General features: G+C 37.7%; 1 protein-coding gene across 8 annotated transcripts in view; it reads left to right on the top strand.

Annotated features, from left to right (window-relative positions):
• The window catches only part of LOC139143248 (A-type potassium channel modulatory protein DPP6-like), a 390,979-nt gene that overhangs the window by 98,844 nt on the left and 271,696 nt on the right, over positions 1-20,439 (top strand). Inside the window, exon 1 of one of the 8 annotated variants that reach the window (XM_070713416.1) lies at positions 5,769-5,855. The exons of the other annotated variants lie outside the window; for them this stretch is intronic. Coding sequence (XP_070569517.1) covers positions 5,784-5,855 — 72 coding nt within the window. The 5' untranslated portion in view covers positions 5,769-5,783. Of the gene's footprint in view, positions 1-5,768; positions 5,856-20,439 lie in introns of those variants that run through there. 8 annotated transcript variants of the gene reach the window in all.

Below are 20,439 nucleotides of genomic sequence, written 5' to 3' on the forward strand. Positions count from 1 at the left end.
GCCTCACCATTAATGCACAAAGTACACAGTTTGTGTAAACGCTACTATAATTAACATCTATCGATTTTTGGATCCATAGACTCGGACAATTACGCAATATATCACAGAATTAAAATATTTACCCTTTTCATGCGCGAGGGAATTACATCTTAATTCTGGTGGGAAATCGAGCTGTTGTAAATGGAAAAAGTGTAAATTTAATTGGCCATCTACGCCATGCGGTGATTAGTTAAGCTGACCCAGTGTGAGTACGCTGATTCTGTTATTGTGTTGCTGAGATTTATTTATAGAAATGTAAATTTGCATATTTATCCGAAATCACGCATTCCGAAGAGAATGACAAAGGATACATCACAAGACAACTGCAAACTCTTGAAAGGTCAATAAACTTTGAGTGATAATTACTTCCTTTTCATAAGGAGATTATAACGATTGCGACTCTCAACGGACCGAGAAATATCTCACTCGGTGTCTTCAAATAATTCCATCGCTATAAATTGACAACGTTCAACAAAAAGACTTCATTGCGTGAACGCTAAGAGTGTTGAGAGTCGCAGCTGTCTGTGCTTGATTCAGAGTTTGCAGTGGTTATTTCGATAGGTCCTAAGATGATTGTAAGAAACAGAACAACTAATCATTGGGATGACGTCATCTGACATTACCTTACATGCAAAAAGTCGTTTGACTCATTGTGTCGATTTCGAGCAGGGGTGAAATGGTGAAATGGTTTTCCATGAAATCACAACACAGTTGAATGATGGAAATGGAAAAATACTGGTGAATGTACAAGTACGTACACATAAGCCTTAAATACCATGGAGCATGCGCTCAACCTTCACGTACCAACCATAGAATATGCACACTAAACCTCCATGTACCAACCATGGAATGTGCACACAAACCTCCATGTACCAACCATAGAATATGCACACAAACCTCCATGTACCAACCATGGAATGTGCACACAAACCTCCATGTACCAACCATGGAATGTGCACCTAGTGTACCAACCATTGAGTACACATACTGAGATGTACCAACGTAGAGAGTGCATTCATTTCTAGGTTTTTGATGCAGTCAGTTATCACCGTCTGTCTTTTTTTGTTAGCCGTGTTCCAATATTTAATTTTGAAGTTTATTCTTCTGTTCATTACTGAAAGCTTTGATTTGAACAATTTGCCAGAGGCCTTTTAATAAATTGAAAATCACATGAGACCATATCTTACCCTACCCTACCTAGTATACCCTGTCACACATTGTGCCATATCATGTCACACCATACCATACCATACCATACCATACCATACCATACCATACCATACCATACCATACCATACCATACCATACCATACCATACCATACCATACCATACCATAACACACCATACCATACCATACCATAACACACCATACCATACCATACCATAACACACCAACACCATACCATACCATAACACACCATACCATACCATACCATACCACACCACACCATACCATACCATACCATACCATACCATACCATACCATACCATACCATACCATACCATACCATACCATACCATACCATACCATACCACACCATACCATACCATACCACACCATACCATACCATACCATACCATACCATACCATACCATACCATACCATACCATACCATACCATACCATACCATACCATACCATACCATACCATACCATACCATACCATACCATACCATACCATACCACACCATACCATACCATACCACACCATACCATACCATAACATAACACACCATACCATACCACACCATAACACACCAACACCATACCATACCATACCATACCATACCATACCATACCATACCATACCATACCATACCATACCATACCACACCATACCATACCATAACACACCATACCATACCATACCATAACACACCATACCATACCATACCATAACACACCAACACCATACCATACCATAACACACCATACCATACCATACCATACCATACCATACCATACCATACCATACCATACCATACCACACCATACCATACCACACCATACCACACCACACCATACCATACCATACCATACCATACCATACCATACCATACCATACCACACCATACCACACCATACCATACCATACCATAACACACCATACCATACTATACCACATCACACCACACCACACCACACCACACTGTATCACACTACACCATACCATACCATACTATACCACACCACACCACACAACACCATACCACACCATATCACACCACACCACACCACACCACACTGTATCACACTATACCATACCATACCATACCATACCATACCATACTATACCATACCATACCATACCATACCATACCACACCATACCATACCATACCATACCATACCATACCATACCATACCATACCATACCATACCATAACACACCATACCATACTATACCATACCATACCATACCATACCATACCATAACACACCATACCATACTATACCACATCACACCACACCACACCACACTGTATCACACTACACCATACAATACCATACTATAACAGTACTACAAAATAGCATATCATAATGCACTCTATCGTAGCTTGTAAATAATATTATTTAGATACATGGATCTAGTTAGGGACAAATCATCATCAGTATCCAATGTACATTATCTGATAAAAAAAACTTACGTGTTGATTCAATTTCAATTAATGTACGTGTCTTCAGTAGTCTTTACTCTACTGTACTGTCATGCTCGTCCGTCAAACTTTAAATTGATCTTTCACTTCTGAATATGTACTTCTGAAATTTTCGCGGTGCTATTTTTGGTCTTCGTGAGTTGATATTATTTGAAGGTCAAGGTGATGCAATAGAAAATTTCATCTCAATTCTATGGATTATCACTTAAAGACAAGCTGTTCTGACATCTGGCAGTTCATGGTGAGTAAGATGGCATACGGACGTTTTTATTTTTAGCAACTCGCAATATTTCGGTCATTTCAGAGGCTTCATCAAAAGTTACCACAGCGTCCTTACGTCAAGCATGTGAACTGACACGCAATCTAAACATTAACGGTTATTAAAAAGTCCTCGCTATTGTAGAAAACTACCATCATAAGTATCTTCAAAACCATATATTCTCCAAACTTTGCATATTGCAGCAGATAATCGTGTTGTTGTTTTTTTTCGCAATCTGGTGTCATCGAAGCTTCAAATCCCAAGATGTTTGAACCTGGAATCTTGCTAAGCATTTTGAGTTTTACAGCCTCGTAGAGGGCGCGACGGAAGTAGAACATAATCTATCTCTGACTATAGATGAACTGCTTTTTTCGAAACTGTGATAAAGGCATAAATATGCTTCTTTTGTATTACACACACAATAATTTTTTATGCCATTAAAACATTACCACAACATGTTTCTTTTAATTCATTAATTTGCCAATACAATAGCTTGTATAAAACCAAATGAGTCGTTCCCCTGAAATTTGCTGCGAGTGTCTGAATCTGTCGTTGAGCATCTTGCTGTCACCTGATGTCAGCGGCGCAAGCGCTAAACAGTGATATGAAAATTAGGTATGTGTATCAACGACTGAACTTTCAGTATAAGGGATACGTGAAACATCTTGTCGTAATCTCATAGTACAGAGTTCCTGAGTTGACTGTGGATCAACCAATATATTATACAGTGTGGTCGCATTTCATGACAGGTATCTGAAAATTAAGTTTAACAAGTTTAGTGTTTTGAAATTATGATAAAGTTAGTAAGTTAGACTGACAGACAGAGAGACTGACAGACAGAGATATACAGACAGAGGGACCCGCACATGAGATTCAGCTCATAAATGACTGCGAATGGCATATCTCATTATTATGTCTTATTGTAACATTTGGTTCCTCGTCAATTAAATTAATTTTCCTGAGTTGACTGTGGATCAACCAATATATTATACAGTGTGGTCGCATTTCATGACAGGTATCTGAAAATTAAGTTTAACAAGTTTAGTGTTTTGAAATTATGATAAAGTTAGTAAGTTAGACTGACAGACAAAGAGACTGACAGACAGAGATATACAGACAGAGGGACCCGCACATGAGATTCAGCTCATAAATGACTGAGAATGACATATCTCATTATTATGTCTTATTGTAACATTTGGTTCCTCGTCAATGAAATTAATTTCGGTCGATATAAAGAAGCCAGCACGTCCCTGAGAAACAACCTGAAAACTATTCCCTTCACTGTCTTTTACTGTCTTTAAGGTAACACTAGGGCCGTGCGTACTTCAAAAAAATTGAAATAAAATTCAAATCATAATCGCTTTTCTCTGTTCGTGTAATCCATATCGTGCAGAGACAGCTAGTGAGTGAATCAAAAACTGTTCAGTAATAGTGCGATCATTGCAACAAGTATCTGGGAGTCCCTGTGATCAAATACGTGGGAATTAACTAGTATACCACCGCATTTATCATCCCGCATCTTGACGCGTTATCATGCCCTATATCTCATATTTTAGCGCTGAATGATCGGCGCGCTTTCCATAGCTCGAACTGTTTTGCGTGGAAAGTGGAATGCATTCGACCTGTAAATGGGCCGTACAGCGATGGAATGCCCTCTAGCAACGATGTCAAATTATCAACATCTGACAAGTGTGTGTTGTTCCTTTTTTCCACATGCGATTGCGCTTTCCGTCTGAAAAGTGTATTGTCGTTTTGTTCCTGTCTCAATAAATCTAACGTGACTAGACAATTGCTCTGAATCAAGGTCATTAAAAAGGGAAACCCGTTTAAAATATTCAGCTATCACTGATATAGCACAATATTTCTCTATAAAAGAACGCCGGAAAGATGTACATTTATTTTGCTATCATCATTGCTTTATTCTGTACTAATAGTATCTCATTAATCTTTTAATCGATTAAATCCATTTAGGAATCCATGCGTCTAGACTTTAAGAATCTCCTTCTTAAGATGAATTCATGGCGATTACACATAATGTAATTGCAATGAAGAGCTACTCTCAGAAAATCTTATATTTAAAGGAATCTGAAAGGTTTTAAAGACAGCGCTGAGTTGAGCAAAGTACCGTTTGGCCTATGTCAACTGTCATTAAGCACGAATGACCAGCAAATAAATCTCCTGCAGTTTTCATCCATGCTATTAAATATCACTTGAATTATTCCAAAATACCCTCACTGAGAATTGTGTATCAGTTTATTCCTTCGAATGTGACACCATAAGGTTATATATCAAGATAGGCCAATAATTCACTCACTGGTTGACGAGGGAGAAAGCTGTATTGATGTATTTATGAAGCTCTCTCACGGTGATATTCTTAGCAGAGAAATGACCCAATACGATATTGCGTCTTTGAATAGTGACGATGGTCTACCGGAAAACAGAGTTTCTCGATGAAACTAAACTCGTTTCTTTCCCTTTGTTTTTAGCATTGTTATTTTTATTCTATTCATTGCATTTGTCGGGTATTGCTGTCACAGTCGTTCATCCGATCTGCACGACCTTGCATCTTTAGTTACCACACAAGAACATATGAGGAGTGGGTCACATGACCAAGGTGAACTTGGAGTGACTCGGTTCCGAGGTCATTGCTGACTCCGACCGTGAAAAGTGAATTCTGCGTCTTATACAGAGGTCATAAAAGCAATATACGTTGGAAACAAGTCGACGAGAGGTTCTTTTAACAGGTGCAGAGGACATATGATCTGGTCAGAGGTCTACTTCTTGCCATTTGACGTCACATACTCTAGGCTAGAGAGCTTTTTTCAATCATGGTTGCGTCGAGTCGTGTTAGTATCGTAGCCACTGGCAGGCCAGATTTGAGTGGACGTTTGAAGAATAACGTAAGTTGAATTGTCTCTATGACAACCAGATATACAGATTCAATACAAGACATCTCAATGTAGAGTGCATGGCGATGGGAGAGGTTTTTTCATGTAAGAATCTAACTCAAATAAGACTGCCTTCAGCGAGATTCATTTCAAAATTCCATGCATGGCCTTATACTCTTCCACAAGTCTTGGCATACTGGTAATGTAGGGCAATCAAAGCTACTAATTCAATGTTATAATTTGAGATTGTCATCCGATAAACTAGAGTGAAGAATCGCATTGCTTGATTGTGTTCTGAAGTTCAAGTTTAGTCTCATGGAAATATCACCAATCTCCTTGACCCTTACCATCGATTACAAAACATATAAACCGAGAAATGAAAACACAACAAATACTTAATATGATTTTTGAACAGATTTTATTCCAAAATTAAACCGCGTTGGCCAGCCTTTTTACTTTCAATTTATATCGTAATTACAAGAATGAGTTGGTGAACAAAGGTACTGAGTCACGTGACACAAATGAACCGAAGTAGCCTTTGGACATGTTTATTGAGATGCCAGCGTTACGATCCATAGCACATCCAATTATGACACAGATAGTATTTGTTGAAAGAGAAGCAGATTCACTTTGGCTGAGTCCTTGGTCACTTCACATCCCAATGCCAATCCTTGAAATTTGAGATGCGTATGGTGTGATTGTTAAATTTCAGGCCAAAGTGAACCCGGTGAATTTTGGCCCCAGTCAACGTATTAAAAATATGATTTTAGAACGAAGCCTCTGCTGACAGTCCTGTAAAAACTTTCTCAATGTTTAGAATCGGCGTTTTTCAACATATATAAGATACATACATACCTTTGAATTTTCATAGCCATGATATAGGCTTAACATCTTCCTGCTCTGTGCGTGGCAAATATAATGATAACATCAATTCTTCGCCCGTGGTCATTTTGTACAGTGTTTCGTTGTGGAATGCGACCGCTGTACATATTTTGTCGGAAAATTTCAATGTTTGTAAAGGTTGTTGATAACATCTTCTTCGTGGAGTTTATCGTGCGCAGTTTATAGTGAACAGTTTGGCTCCAATGGCGATAAAAAGTGGTTGACAGGTACCGGTCCATAGTGCAGCCCTGGTCATGTCAGTATACTATATGAAATACAATTGAAGTACAAGTTCATGTACACAGCTACTCAATACAACAGCTTATGTGTATGGATAAATTTTAAAAAAAAGGTTTTGAATTTGGACTATGCTACTTATCTGGAACACGTCTCCTGTCACTACAAAATGTGTTTATCTATGTGATTAATCAAACAGTTGTTTTCAGTAATTCAACACATTTTGCAAGTTTCGTACAATGTTGTGAAAGTTTCTCACAACCCCTCAAAGTTTAGAGTAGATGCTTTCTCACTAACATAGCGATTACATGTATCCTTTTCCGCGAGTATTACTAATAATCTCGACTGGTTAACGACCAGGATCATTCTCAGGCGCTCTTGATAAAATTTACAGCCAAGATAGCTTATCAACGTTGTGAAATAAGGTGACAACTTTCGCGCCAGCGGGAAATAGCAACAAAATGTGGACAATATTCTATGACTATTAGACTTCACGAACTGACATCGATAGAAAATACCAGCGAAAAGAATACATTGCACTCAAGTGACTAACGAGCGATGGACAATGTTAAATGGATAGGCCTAAATAATATTTAACATTTTGCGAATACCTTGACCTAAAATTAGTCTAATGTCAGCACTGTATAAACAGGCTGATTGATCAAAATCGATTGGTCGATTGATCGATTCATTTATTAACTCGCTCAATGTGTTTTAAAATGTCAGCACATGGATATGAACACAATACTTAACATCAAAAAAGTATCTTTCTTCAAATATTTCTTCAGTTTACATATGACTTGCCGTTTTTTGGTGTAATAAAATTTGCACACGGGATGAAAGGAAGGCAACCTACCAATGAAAAGAAAGTGAACGGCAACGTGACGACACATTCTCAATAAACGCCCTCTTACTTTAAATCTCTGTAGATAAATCATTACAAGCTGTGCAGTAGTATACACTGTAATTCTGATAACGCATATCACACAATTTGTGATAAACATCAATCGACAATGAATCATTCGTTTTACCAATGTTAAAAGACAAGATAGCAAAGTACTAGGGGCGATGAGCGAGTATTTTCCCTCTTGGTGCGTTTTTACTGCGCATGTTTTTTTATGTTGTTCAATACCTTGCTATCCTGAAACATGGCAAACAGCGCTCGTCTGATATCAAACGTGTCGCTTGGATTACACTTTTAGGCAGCAGAGAGACTGAATGGGCCAAGTCGACAACTATGGTGTTCGTATAGTTTATATATATCCGCTGGGAGGTGTCGTCTTCACGCCCTAGGCCTACTCGTTATCGATGCAGGATAACATTCCTGGCGTCGAAGACTTCACACCCAAGCATGCTATACACATCGTCGCCTAAGCTCTTTGGCAACCACACTGCCGAGATGTGTATCGTGGCCATTGCATGCCAAAACGTTGCGTATGAATTCAGAGCGCATGGCGGATTCTGTAAATGTTTGCAACAATAGGTCATGATCCGAAATAGAAACTGCAATACAAGCAAGATGGCGCGAAGTGCAGCGCTTGGTGTACGGTAGACAACCAGTAATTTATCAAAACAGTCGACGAAATAGCTTGGACAAGTGCGCCATGAAAGACGAATGAACTTATTGATTGGGAGATGTTGACAGTAATGCACATCGTCTGAAAATTGGAAAATAATGAGGACTGATGACGCCTGAAATTAAACAAAACGGGGCCATCTTATTTAATTGGCGGGATATCACTGAATAAAAAGACAGCTCAAACATTTTGATTTTCCAATTCATCATAAAAGCAGACGCGTAAACACAGAAATAGGTCTTGCATGAAACAAGCTGCAGTCACGGTATTGGCGGGGAAATCGACTTTGAATGCAACTCGGCTCCATTCTGATCACCAAGACAGCATTTCCGTGTTTTCTTTGTATCCGTTACAGTCGCACCAATTCAAATTTAAATGACGCTCATTTGACGATCAAAAACTTGTTTAAAATAGAATGACATTTTGCACAAGCGCCCCATCTCCTCCTCCTCCTCCTCCTCCTCCTCCTCCTCCTCCTCAAGGAATGAGAAATAGTGGATCTTGCAGTTCTCCAATTCTACAGTGTTTCATTCACTTGAAATGATATTGTCAGTTCTACTCACAAATCAAAGAACTGCGTCAGAAACCAGTGCTTGTCCGTATCAAAATGAATGACCAGATACAAGATGCATCGGACGAATTCTAGCTATTTACATCTGACGCAATTGTTGTGAGCCACAAGTCTAATATCATGCGCGCTCGCTTTGGCGGATATGGTTTACCCTTATACCGGAAGTACATACCTCTTCTAATTGATGCTCGTCAATTCACTAAAATTCTGTTTGAGGATATTTCACATAAAATTAAGTTACTTACCATTAGATCTGTGTAGTGGTGTCCAGATGTTGTAATGCAATTTAATTTGTGCATATAAAATTTGACAATTTTTCCCATAGTATCATCCTCCACAGTTATACACTTCAAATATCACCTCTGCTTAAAATTTTTCAGCAATTTTTACTCTGCATTTCCTTTAACTCCCTCCTAAGATCTAATATTCCATACACAGATTGCGTTTTCATTTTCATACATTATCAACTTTCTGTTGTACCATTGCTGGCAAAAATACCATCTACACGATCAACTTAGATTTGACATATCTGCTGAAATGAGAATAACCTCCGCTCGTGATACTTAAAAAGTATTTCACATTTAACAAGGTCAGCAGTTTTGTAATCTTCAGAAGTAGAGTGCAGTATTTGCTGAGATGCCAGATTGAGAGATAATTATCATCAAATACCTTTCAAGTGTCTCCCTATCCACTCGTAAAATTGAAATCATAAGTTGAAAAACTGTAAACACAGGTAAAGACATAATGAACACGATTGGAACTAATTTGGGATAATTGGATGGTGAAGTAATGTCTGTTCAATCTACAAATGTAAGCTCATCTGCTTTTCTTTTCAAGTTATACACTTGTTTTTATGAGTAATTTGTGATATTGCAACATTCAGCTATATGGCACCTAGCATTTGTGAGAAATTTGAAAACGATGAGGATCCAATTATCCCAAATTAGTTCCAATCGTGTCAATGATTATCGTTTCTGTAAAGGCGATATTTTTAAGAGATAATTGTGATCAGTGAAGCATGAATTTAAATTAACACAGATGTCCTCAGGGCTGGATGCACCGATTGTAATTCCGTATTGATATTAACTCTGTGTCAGATACGAAAATAGCGACATTTCTTGTTAACCATATAGTGTCCGAATAGCAGGCAGGTATAGGTTCATGGTCAGGTCGTTCGCACGACCACTCGGTCAAAGCTGTAACTTCTGATTGTATTTTTCTCTGGTTTTATAATTTCTTGCTCTACTCGCCAAAGCATGTCAAAAACACCTACTTGTAAGTGTTTAGCTTGTCAACGCAGCGTTTGTACATCTGAATTCTGTCAACAATAACAACGCAGTCTAAACGTACATGTACTGGTTGAATTGACAATCAAGCTCAACACAATGTATCTTATCGTGCTTGGAGGAGTAGAACAAGAAACTGTAGTACATGACATGACATTACAAACAATAATAGTAAAAAAATCACCAAAGTTACAACTATTGGCTCTTTAATGTCCTTTTTATGCAGACTTTATGAACAGATTACCTGTATTTCTGCAGGCCTTTTAAATCAATGATGAATCACACATGAACTTCATCAATGCGAGGTTACTGTTTATGAATGAGAATACACAACACAGACAAATGTGTTAACATGACATTTATGACCCCGGCTTAATCTTCAAAAAATGAAACTTATAAAATGTACGTGTAATTTACTTGAGCAACAAATCGGTATTACTAACATTATTCAATCATCGGGTCAAAATGCATATTTGGCACAGAAAAGGTATGTCAGGAATTTTTACTTTTTATTAATCTAAACGGTCAAAGACCTTTGAACAATCGTGCCTCTTATCTCATTAAAAACACTTCTTGTTGGCGGGGAAGTGTTCAGGTTTTCTAATTTTGAAATAGGACCGAAAATATTGTCTTTTATTTGGTAGGTCTGAACGTTAATTGTAGTCGACTCATTGCCCTATTGCATATTGCTGTATTCTAGCGAGGCTGTCTATATCTGCCGTGAAACAGTGAGGTCATTGATCGATTATAGTCTAGGGTACAATCTGCCACAATCTGTTTGAAATATTCAATATATTTAAGTGCTCTGTGTTTTGCCAAGCACATTAGTCCTGTTTATATGTATACTATAGTTCATATTGAGCTATTTTCATCCATATTCTCTGCTCGTCTCCACCGTTAAGGTATAGATTTCACTGAAAATATCCAAGGTACACTGACACGTAGCATTTCATTTAAATGTTCCATTCTCACAGACGTTTATCAATTAAGTTGACATCAGCGATAAACTGAAAAGGTTCATTTTTCTAGAATGCCATGCCCTCAGGCAGGGCAGCCAACGCCGCACCTGTTCCATTAATACATTATATATTATGAGCATAGCAACATAATCACAATATGAATACATTGCTGATAACCATAATCATTTTGCCCAGGTTATGTCCGGATATCTTTTCAGACTTCATCAATACGATTCATACTTCCGTTCACCAGCCTAGGGTTATTTACCTTGGTCAAAGTTAATTATCTGATTGATTAATTATTACGTAATTTCAGATCGAGACAGCCAAAATTTTCTGAAAGGTGACATGTGTTTCCATCAATTACACTCCATCAATTACACACTAGTTTTGCTGACTTTGAAGGTTACATAACCATACAGTGAATTGACGACAACCGGATAAGATGGACACATAGCGTGACAACATAAATTACATCATCATTGTGCCCTACTCAACACATGTGTTTCAAATGTCCTGTTCAGAAAGTAGGTCGATCAGTTAGGGATATATCAAGTCATGTATACGAAATAATTTGTTTTTAACTATAGTCCAATTATCATCCACCCTCTATAGATTTTTGTTCTTAACATTTCACGAGAGTCAGTTTGATGTTACTGTAAATTCAAAGTTTACAATTAGAATGTTCAGCACGTTGTCCCTGACAACTCTACACAAGTATCGTTTGTCATACATTTATATTCAAACCTGTCAGCTGATCGTATACGCAGTGACGGAACTGGTTTCGGATTAAATTAAAAAACAAAATATGGACGTTGCCAAGATTAAGCAACAAGTGACGACCGAACACAATTCCAAATCAGTTAATAAAGTCCGTGCACGACAAGTGTTTCATTTTTGTTAACCCCTGATAGTAATAGGGCAATTGAGCCGACAACCTTAGAGGAGACGCCGACTCGTATCAAAGTCGGCCGATACACCTGATAATAGATTTATAACTGAAACGTGCTTTTGAAGGAAACTATGTTTACAGGCGCCAATATAGCTCTTTAAACCTTCCTGAACGAATTCCTAGCGGCATTTTAAAAACTGAAAACCAAATACCCTTTTTCACGGAACCGGCAGGTAATATCCGATAAAGGTCAAAAGTTCAAATCCAGTAAAGCACGATATAGGTAATGATTTCTTCTCTTGTTTCAGAAAACTCACACGTATAATTTTATCAGCAAAGTCGAGTGAGATGAAAGTAAGGCTATTACGGATACCTTTCCATCGGCCAAACTCACATCGTATGTTAGGTTTCAGGGCTTCATTCGCCACTACCTACCATATACTTTGGGTTTTTTTTAAGTCTGCCTACTATGTCGATAAAATGATTCATGTATAGGGACCGAAACTAATCAATAAAATATACTTTTCACCTCATGACAATTTGAACAATGAAAGAAGAAACGATAAGGCAGTGACTGGCATGATGCATTCTATTAGCTGGTGCAATGCTTATATTTTATGAGATTAACCTTTGTATACATCTACTGTTATTTGCACCCATAGTTTTGTTTCATTTTGGATCCAAAATAGCCACAATGGCCTTTTAAACAGCATTTCATGTCAAGGACGAAGGCAGACAAATATAGAGCGCGTAGACTTGTTGCGAATATAACTTTGTACCCGGATTTAAATTCTCACTGAAACTGGTCACGTTAAACATCTTTGCCGACCGTACGCTCAGTAAATATGCACGATTTTGTAATGTGCTTTCTACACGCGATCGACGAGCTAAAAAAATCTTAGTCACGAATGATGATCTAAATGCCAGGCTACACATTGTCTGCCAGTCAGAAAATATGCCGATTCCACTGTTTCTTCTGATGTATGTCTTCATCAATAAATAGAAAGTGTCATCCAATGGCTGTGGCGTGTACCGCTGCTGGGCAATTGTCATTTCTCAAAGGAACCGCTACTTTCCGAGACTTATTTGCATGGTTGATGTCTACCTAGGGCATAGGAACTTTACAAATAGTTGTGGCTGTGCAGGTGTCCTGACGTGAATGCATCACTTGTTTTTGTAGTTGCTAGTAAAATGTCACATCGGTCCAACCGGCCTTCGATAACAATTCACTGACAACAGATTACAGTCATGTCGATATTTTGCCGTTAGATACGTGAAATAAGGAATGAAAATTTGATGCTGCCTTTTCCCTCGCTCTATTTCTGCATCGCGGGCGGAACACAGCACTAACCACTGCAGTGTAGCCCCTGAAGAGACGGCACGGCAGTTGTTCATTCATGGATGAACATGTTAAACTTTGGTATCTTCTGATTGCTTATCTTTGTGTAGTTTGCGCATATGCGTCCTTTCAAGTAAACCCTATTAACGTGTTAAGTGTAACATTGTGAAACAACGTCTGTTTTGCAAATCAGTGAGACATCGGCGTGTTTCATACTCAGGTTAGTATCCGAATAGTACAGTGGACGAAATCATGACATACTCGTGCAATAAAATGGAACTATCATATCGGACGAACGCCTCAAGGAGTGAATTACATTTACCAATTAAACTTAAATTCCGCCTCGTGGTGGCAACGTCACTTTACACGTGTCAATTATCTCAGACATTACCCGATCATTTGTGCACAGGGCTGTCATACGTGTTTACCTTTTAACTTCCCTGGAGATGTGACTGTTGTCACATCCATCGTAAATACAGTCATTTGTATCAAATGTAAAAGTGATTAAACAATAACAATGGTCATGCTAGTTCACCGATTCGATTACTGGAAAGGAAAGGCAAATAAACTTGAGTAAAATTTCCAAAATGAAAATCCTCACACAAATACAATCACTGGTAAAATATCTGCGAGTATGACAGATTAATTGTATTTCTGAAGGACTAAAGCCTTTTGATGGAAAGATTGTAGGAGAGTTCAAGCTAAGTCCACAACCCGTGGGATCTAAGCCGGCGTAATTTGATTATGCCTTCATCCATTTAATTACAGTTAGACTAAAATCAATTTGGACCTTTGCATGTTATGCATAACAATCACAAACGAGAATAGTTCTCAGAAAAAGTCAAACAACCATTATTGTTCATGTCACGTCTTACTAAGTCCTCAGTCCTACAATTGGTGACAAAATCCACAAAAATATGTCACATACCTATTCATTTGGTATTTCAAGGTTCCGCTTCAATTTGCAAGCTTTTCAGCCGTAAATTTTTAGATTCATTCTAATGTTCTCGCAACAACATTACTACACTTCTCATAGCATTTGCCTTTACCAAAATAGGAGATAAATAATGACTTTGTGATCGCTGAATGTATTTACATCTCTTGGATACAGCAGTAGTCAGTGATAGACGCTGCAATGACCGAGAAAAAAAACGTTAGACGTTGCCTCTCACATTGAGACTTCGTAATTTTGATATCAGATGATCTGAACTCAACATCATTAACTTTGATCAAATAATTATAAATTTCTTATAAAACACTGCGCTCATGTCCGTATAAACTACTGTGGTTGGTGTTTTTGAGAACATAAGAAAAATTTAAGGCATTATTCCGATCGCGGCTTGTGTTATTGTTAGGTACAGCCTTTTCCAAGCGTATGAATTCTAGTAATTAGCATATTTTGAAGCGAAGAACAGGGTCACTTTGCAAAGTAATTGGTTACTTATATGCATCTGTATCCCAAATTATCAAAACAGCGCCCCCTTCGCAACTATGCGCAGAAATATGTGTTGACATTTGCAAAACATTAATTCGCATTCTAGTAAATAAACCTAGCAAGCACATATGGGATTCAGTAATTAATCTCTATTTCAATGGAATAGCGCTTTGCTCAGTGTGTTTTTGATTAACTCGTGCGGTTTCATTTCCTTCCAATTAAAATCCACTTAAGCAGCAATTGACGACAGCTACTGACGGTTAAACATTGATGTACTTGGTGACACCTCTACGGGTAGACAGCTATTTGACATGACTTAATAAACGAAAGGCTCTGCCATGGTCAGCATGGGTTCATGAACTTGCCGCTTGGTGGCGCTCAAGCTGAGTGCACTCATATCTATGATGGTAGAAACACATGTATGTCAATGCAATAGTATAACTAACACGAAAATTAATCCATATTAAATGCCAATATTGATAAATTGCCTGTCTGTTTTAACGAATATTTGCTCTATTATTAGATGTGACATCGTGTGAACGCTTGCTTGCAAAGGTCAATACCTTCAAACTTACAAAAGTTAAGGTCAAATGCACAACATAACAAGTACTATGAAGATATATCGGACCAAAACAACTAACGTTGCTCGCTAATGTCGGTGATATTAAAATGGGCGTACACAACCCGCATGTTACTTACTGATGGTTTATAAATAATTACGCGACCTTGCATGCACTTTAAATACGAAAGTCTAATGGGCAGAACTGAAAGTAATTTGATGAAGCTGTGGTAACATCTGCTTGGTTTAAACTGAAAACAATAATCATCTTATTCCCTTTATCTTTTTGATCGATTAAAATCGTGTCTTAAAAGTGCAAGGATTGTTTTTTAAAAAGCTTACCCGCTAATTTGCATATTCCCACGCACAACAGTAACTACGTCTACAATATTGAGGAGAACCCAGTGATCCTATATTCAGTTTAATCCTAGCCAACGTTTACATTTCTCACTGCCATTGAGTAAATATTGCATAGCAGGGGGGGGATATCACAACAAATATTTTGAGAGTACTCCGCACAAATGTCAGAAATGGCCACTAGAAATTAAACTTTCAGATTTTAATCCTGAAACTTTATTTCGGACGAGATGAGTGCTAAACACAAGTGATGTTTGTTTACTGATCGCGATAATTAACGAATGATGTGATAATATTATATCGTCTGCTTTGTGGTTGACCTGTTGGTGGCTGGGTCTGATACGGGCAGTCGTAAACCATGCTGTGGTTGGTGTTTCAGTGATCAAAGCCCTAATTGAACTATTGCACTTGATAAGGTATGTTGTCATACCCCAGTTTACATTAGCTCTCTTTATGGCTGAAAATACATCAGCTATTGACCAGGTTCATTAGCAGCGAATTGTGTTCTGTTGTTGGACCCTGGCTCTGTGTAATTATATACATCTGATGTCAAACTAGCGTGGACATATGACGTCACAACAGAGCACACATATCTGTCTATACAACTTAGGACTTTTAACAACCGTAGTTTAGTTTTCTTGATGTGTCTTTTTCATATGTGGCTTTAAATGACTGTTTAGTGTAATACTTCAGGCTCACATATTTAGATGGAGAAACGCTGTCTTCGGCTCAGGGACATTTCTGATTTCTTCATTTTACGTCACAAGTCTGCGCATCCCCAGGGTAGCTATGCATGGCTTCCATTGAATGCGTTTGTCTTACAAATAAAAATGAAACATACTATTAAGATCCTGCGATCGACGGAGTGGTGCTCTCTCTTTGGATATTAACATGCTACAGGTAAGGGACGGACCATTAAAGCTTGAGAGGTGAGGGTGGTCAAAATCAGATTGTGAATATCTTTTTACAATTGTAAATTTTTGAATTTTTATCCCAGTTAGTCAGGACAGTATGCTAATTTTTTTCAAAGTAAACTGTCAGATTTATAATTTTTTGCGTTCTGATTTTATTTGTTTTATTTTACGAACTAGTCTGAAGGTTTTTCCCTATCTTTTTGCTTTGAATTTTTTTTTCTGTTTTTGACCACCCCCTCCAAGATCTAATGGTCAGTTCCTAAAGGAAAACGTTTCACTGCGTAGGTCAATGACCCTTCACCCATGAAATTGACCAAGTGAAAACTTCATCATACTGGGGTATATTCCTGACAGGCACTTCAGCTCCTCAAGTCATGCAAATCTGTCACAAAATAAAGTCTGGTCAAATTTTATTGATGAAAAAACAAAATAAGCTACAACAGGTGCCATTATCAAAGATAATAGTTTATTACAACATTGTATTCTCGCTAATACATTTTTATATACTAATTAATATAATGAGATCAACTCGACCCTCTTACTCTTCTTAATAAATGAACAGATTTCTTTCCATCAACCTGACTAGAATGATTAGGAACAAACCAACAAGCCAATGCAATAAAACACACATGACAGTGTTGCAGTAAAGCACTTACAATTTGGAGTACAAAATGAAAGACCCCAACTTCAGACGCCGGGTAGGGTGACACTGGGTGGTTTTTATTGAAACAACTCAAGAAACGGAACAACTCGGCACAGCACTTACAGCAGAAATGCACTACAACAAGTCACATGACAGCAGAATACATCATCATTGACAATGCATGCAGTGTTATCATAATAATTTTTCACCTCCTTCAATGAACACGACTCATTAAAGTGCTGATATATGCTGATTAGACATGGACTTTTCCTTTATTTGAGAAGGTAAGAATAATGTGATATCAAAATGCTAACAGGACCGAAATATAGACACGATTGTAAAACTCTAACCGATGCTTTCTTTGTAATGCCTTTGTGAACAAACTACCACTTAAAGTTACTTTCGCATCCATCCACTTGCTAATACTGTATTCAGCAATCTGAGTTTTATTATCTTGGTAGGGCATCCATCTGATACGTGTGATGATTATCCATTGAATTTCAAATATTAAACGCCTTTTTTCAAAACTATATATCGTGCGTTCGTAGCTTTGCAGATTTGTAAAACGTTCCTACCGTCTTTTGGTGACTACAGAAATTTCGTTTATCAAAAACACACGTAATTTTACGCCCTTTGGACTCGACGGAACTGAGTATACGGCCACATTTCAAGATTAAAGAGGTTATTTAAGGTAGTATGCGCCTCGAAAGTGAATGACTTTAACTTTCGGCCCAAACTTTCCCCATAAACTTTTAACCACTCTCTTACCAAATGTGAGAAACAAATCACCAAACATTTACTGAAATTTGAAATTCAAAATGGCTGCCACCCCTATGTTAACTCTACGGGTGAAAATAAAATGTTCGATTTTCGAAAAGCCGAGACAGCGAAAGTTTTCTTACTCGAAGAACTTTAAAATGAGGCCCACAAGTGGTAAATCAGAAGAGAATTAGAATACTTTGAGTACAAATTTCTGTCCCCGACGTGCACTCTACCTTAATACTGTTTACTCTACAGTTCCCTTGAGCGGTGTGATAAGAACACAGACACACCTATCGCTGGGCAAAATCTCATCAGAAAACCTTCATTGTGAAGTAGAATTGTGGAAAACATTATTCCTGGAATACAATTTCAGACTTAAACTGACGATTACTATGGTAAAATACACGTGACAAGCCAGGCAAGGTTAATTATTTAGCACGGAAAGAAGATTTTCCTCTGCAGTGATGATAGTTGGAATTCACACACCATGACGGACAATTTTTTCTCCAAATGCTAAATTTGAATAAAATGGTGTAGCGTGACGTGTCATTTTATCATTGTGAATGATTTGATAGAATGACAAGATTGATATTATTCAAAGCTCCGAGAACCTGTTTGTTTCCATGAAAGCTGTCTTTATGGTGACATGCCATGCATATTATTGCTCTTCCCGTTCGTCGGGGATAAACACCATCGCGTCACCAATCAGCTTGACGGACCATGTAGTATGTCTAATCAGTTTTGAAGCATGGATGATCGAAACACTGACTTATTACTTGACAACTCTGCACCGTGTCCTTCAGGAGAAACCTGAAGCTAGTGCATACTATAAATCGAACGTGTCAATTTTGTAGTTCGCATCGCAGTGAACATGAAATTCGAAGTACCCATATCTAGATTCGAAGTACCCGTATATTTTGAATGTTAATTTAGGATGTCCTCAACGGTATTGAAATTACCCAAGTCACACTGACTGACAATTGACCAATGCCAAATATTGTACAATAGACATTAACAAATGCAGCGCACAGTTTATCATTTCGTGACCTTCGATTTTGGTCCTGAGAGAAGATGAATTGTACGACTATGACAGTCTTACGGGTCGATTCTTATCTTAGCTGGAAACATCGACGGATAGCAATATGTAATATTCTAACCATATTAAAAATAATCATTACCTGCTGTTTTTTTATTGCTTAATAATCCACTTCAATAATTCAAACATGAATATGATTCTAATTACCGTTTGATTTGCTTACATCAGCCGCCAGTCTGGGTTTCTCTACCCCAGTTTGTATGTTAATTATTATCTAGGTTTACCATCTGGCTTCAACACAGAAGAAGTTTCGATTTCTTCCATGTCAACTTCTCTTCTACAAGGGTAGCACTTCTTTTCCCGCAGATAAAATAATCTCACCATCCAAGGGCAAAGAATCACAGACACTTAAACCACACTTCATGCGAGATGAATACACGAATTTACACTTCCAAAGTTCACTGGGTCAACACCGTCACTGATAAAAAAACCAGCACTAGCTCAAGCAGGATTGCCTTTGATTTTACGTTTATATTATAGCGGCAAGGATTGCCTTTGATTTTACGTTTATAACTTAGCGGCAAGGATGTTTAAAAGCCCCAGTAATGCTAACTTTCGATGATTTTTTCATCATTTTTATTTCATATATGAATTGCAACTTCTTATTCTACTCCCCAAAGAATGTTGAAACACCCACTATTCAGCGTGTCAACTTAGCATTTGTATGTATAAAATGCACTGTTATTGTTAACATTTGAATTCTAGTCCGGACCAGAAGTCACTTTTCAACAATAACAATACAGTTTAAATACGTATGGGCTGAGTTGACAAGCTGAATACTGTGTACATCAACATTCTTTGGGGAGAAGAACAAGGAATTATAGTTCACATTCAAAATAAAAATGGTGAAATTATCATAAAAAGTTAGCTGCACTTGGGCTTTAATAGTTCACGCAGCAGTTCTCTCATTTTTACAGTAGACCAAGAGATACTTACAAAATGAATTCACAGATATTTTATTTTTTTAAGTCAGTTATTTTTCAAAATTCAATGCATGCAAAGTTGGTCTTACGCATCGAATATACATGTAGACTACAGCAAAAACAGAGTGAAATAGAAAATAATATCAGGGAGAAATTAATTGAAT

This window comes from Ptychodera flava, chromosome 11, assembly GCF_041260155.1.
Source record: "Ptychodera flava strain L36383 chromosome 11, AS_Pfla_20210202, whole genome shotgun sequence".
In the NCBI taxonomy this organism is placed as follows: domain Eukaryota; kingdom Metazoa; phylum Hemichordata; class Enteropneusta; family Ptychoderidae; genus Ptychodera; species Ptychodera flava.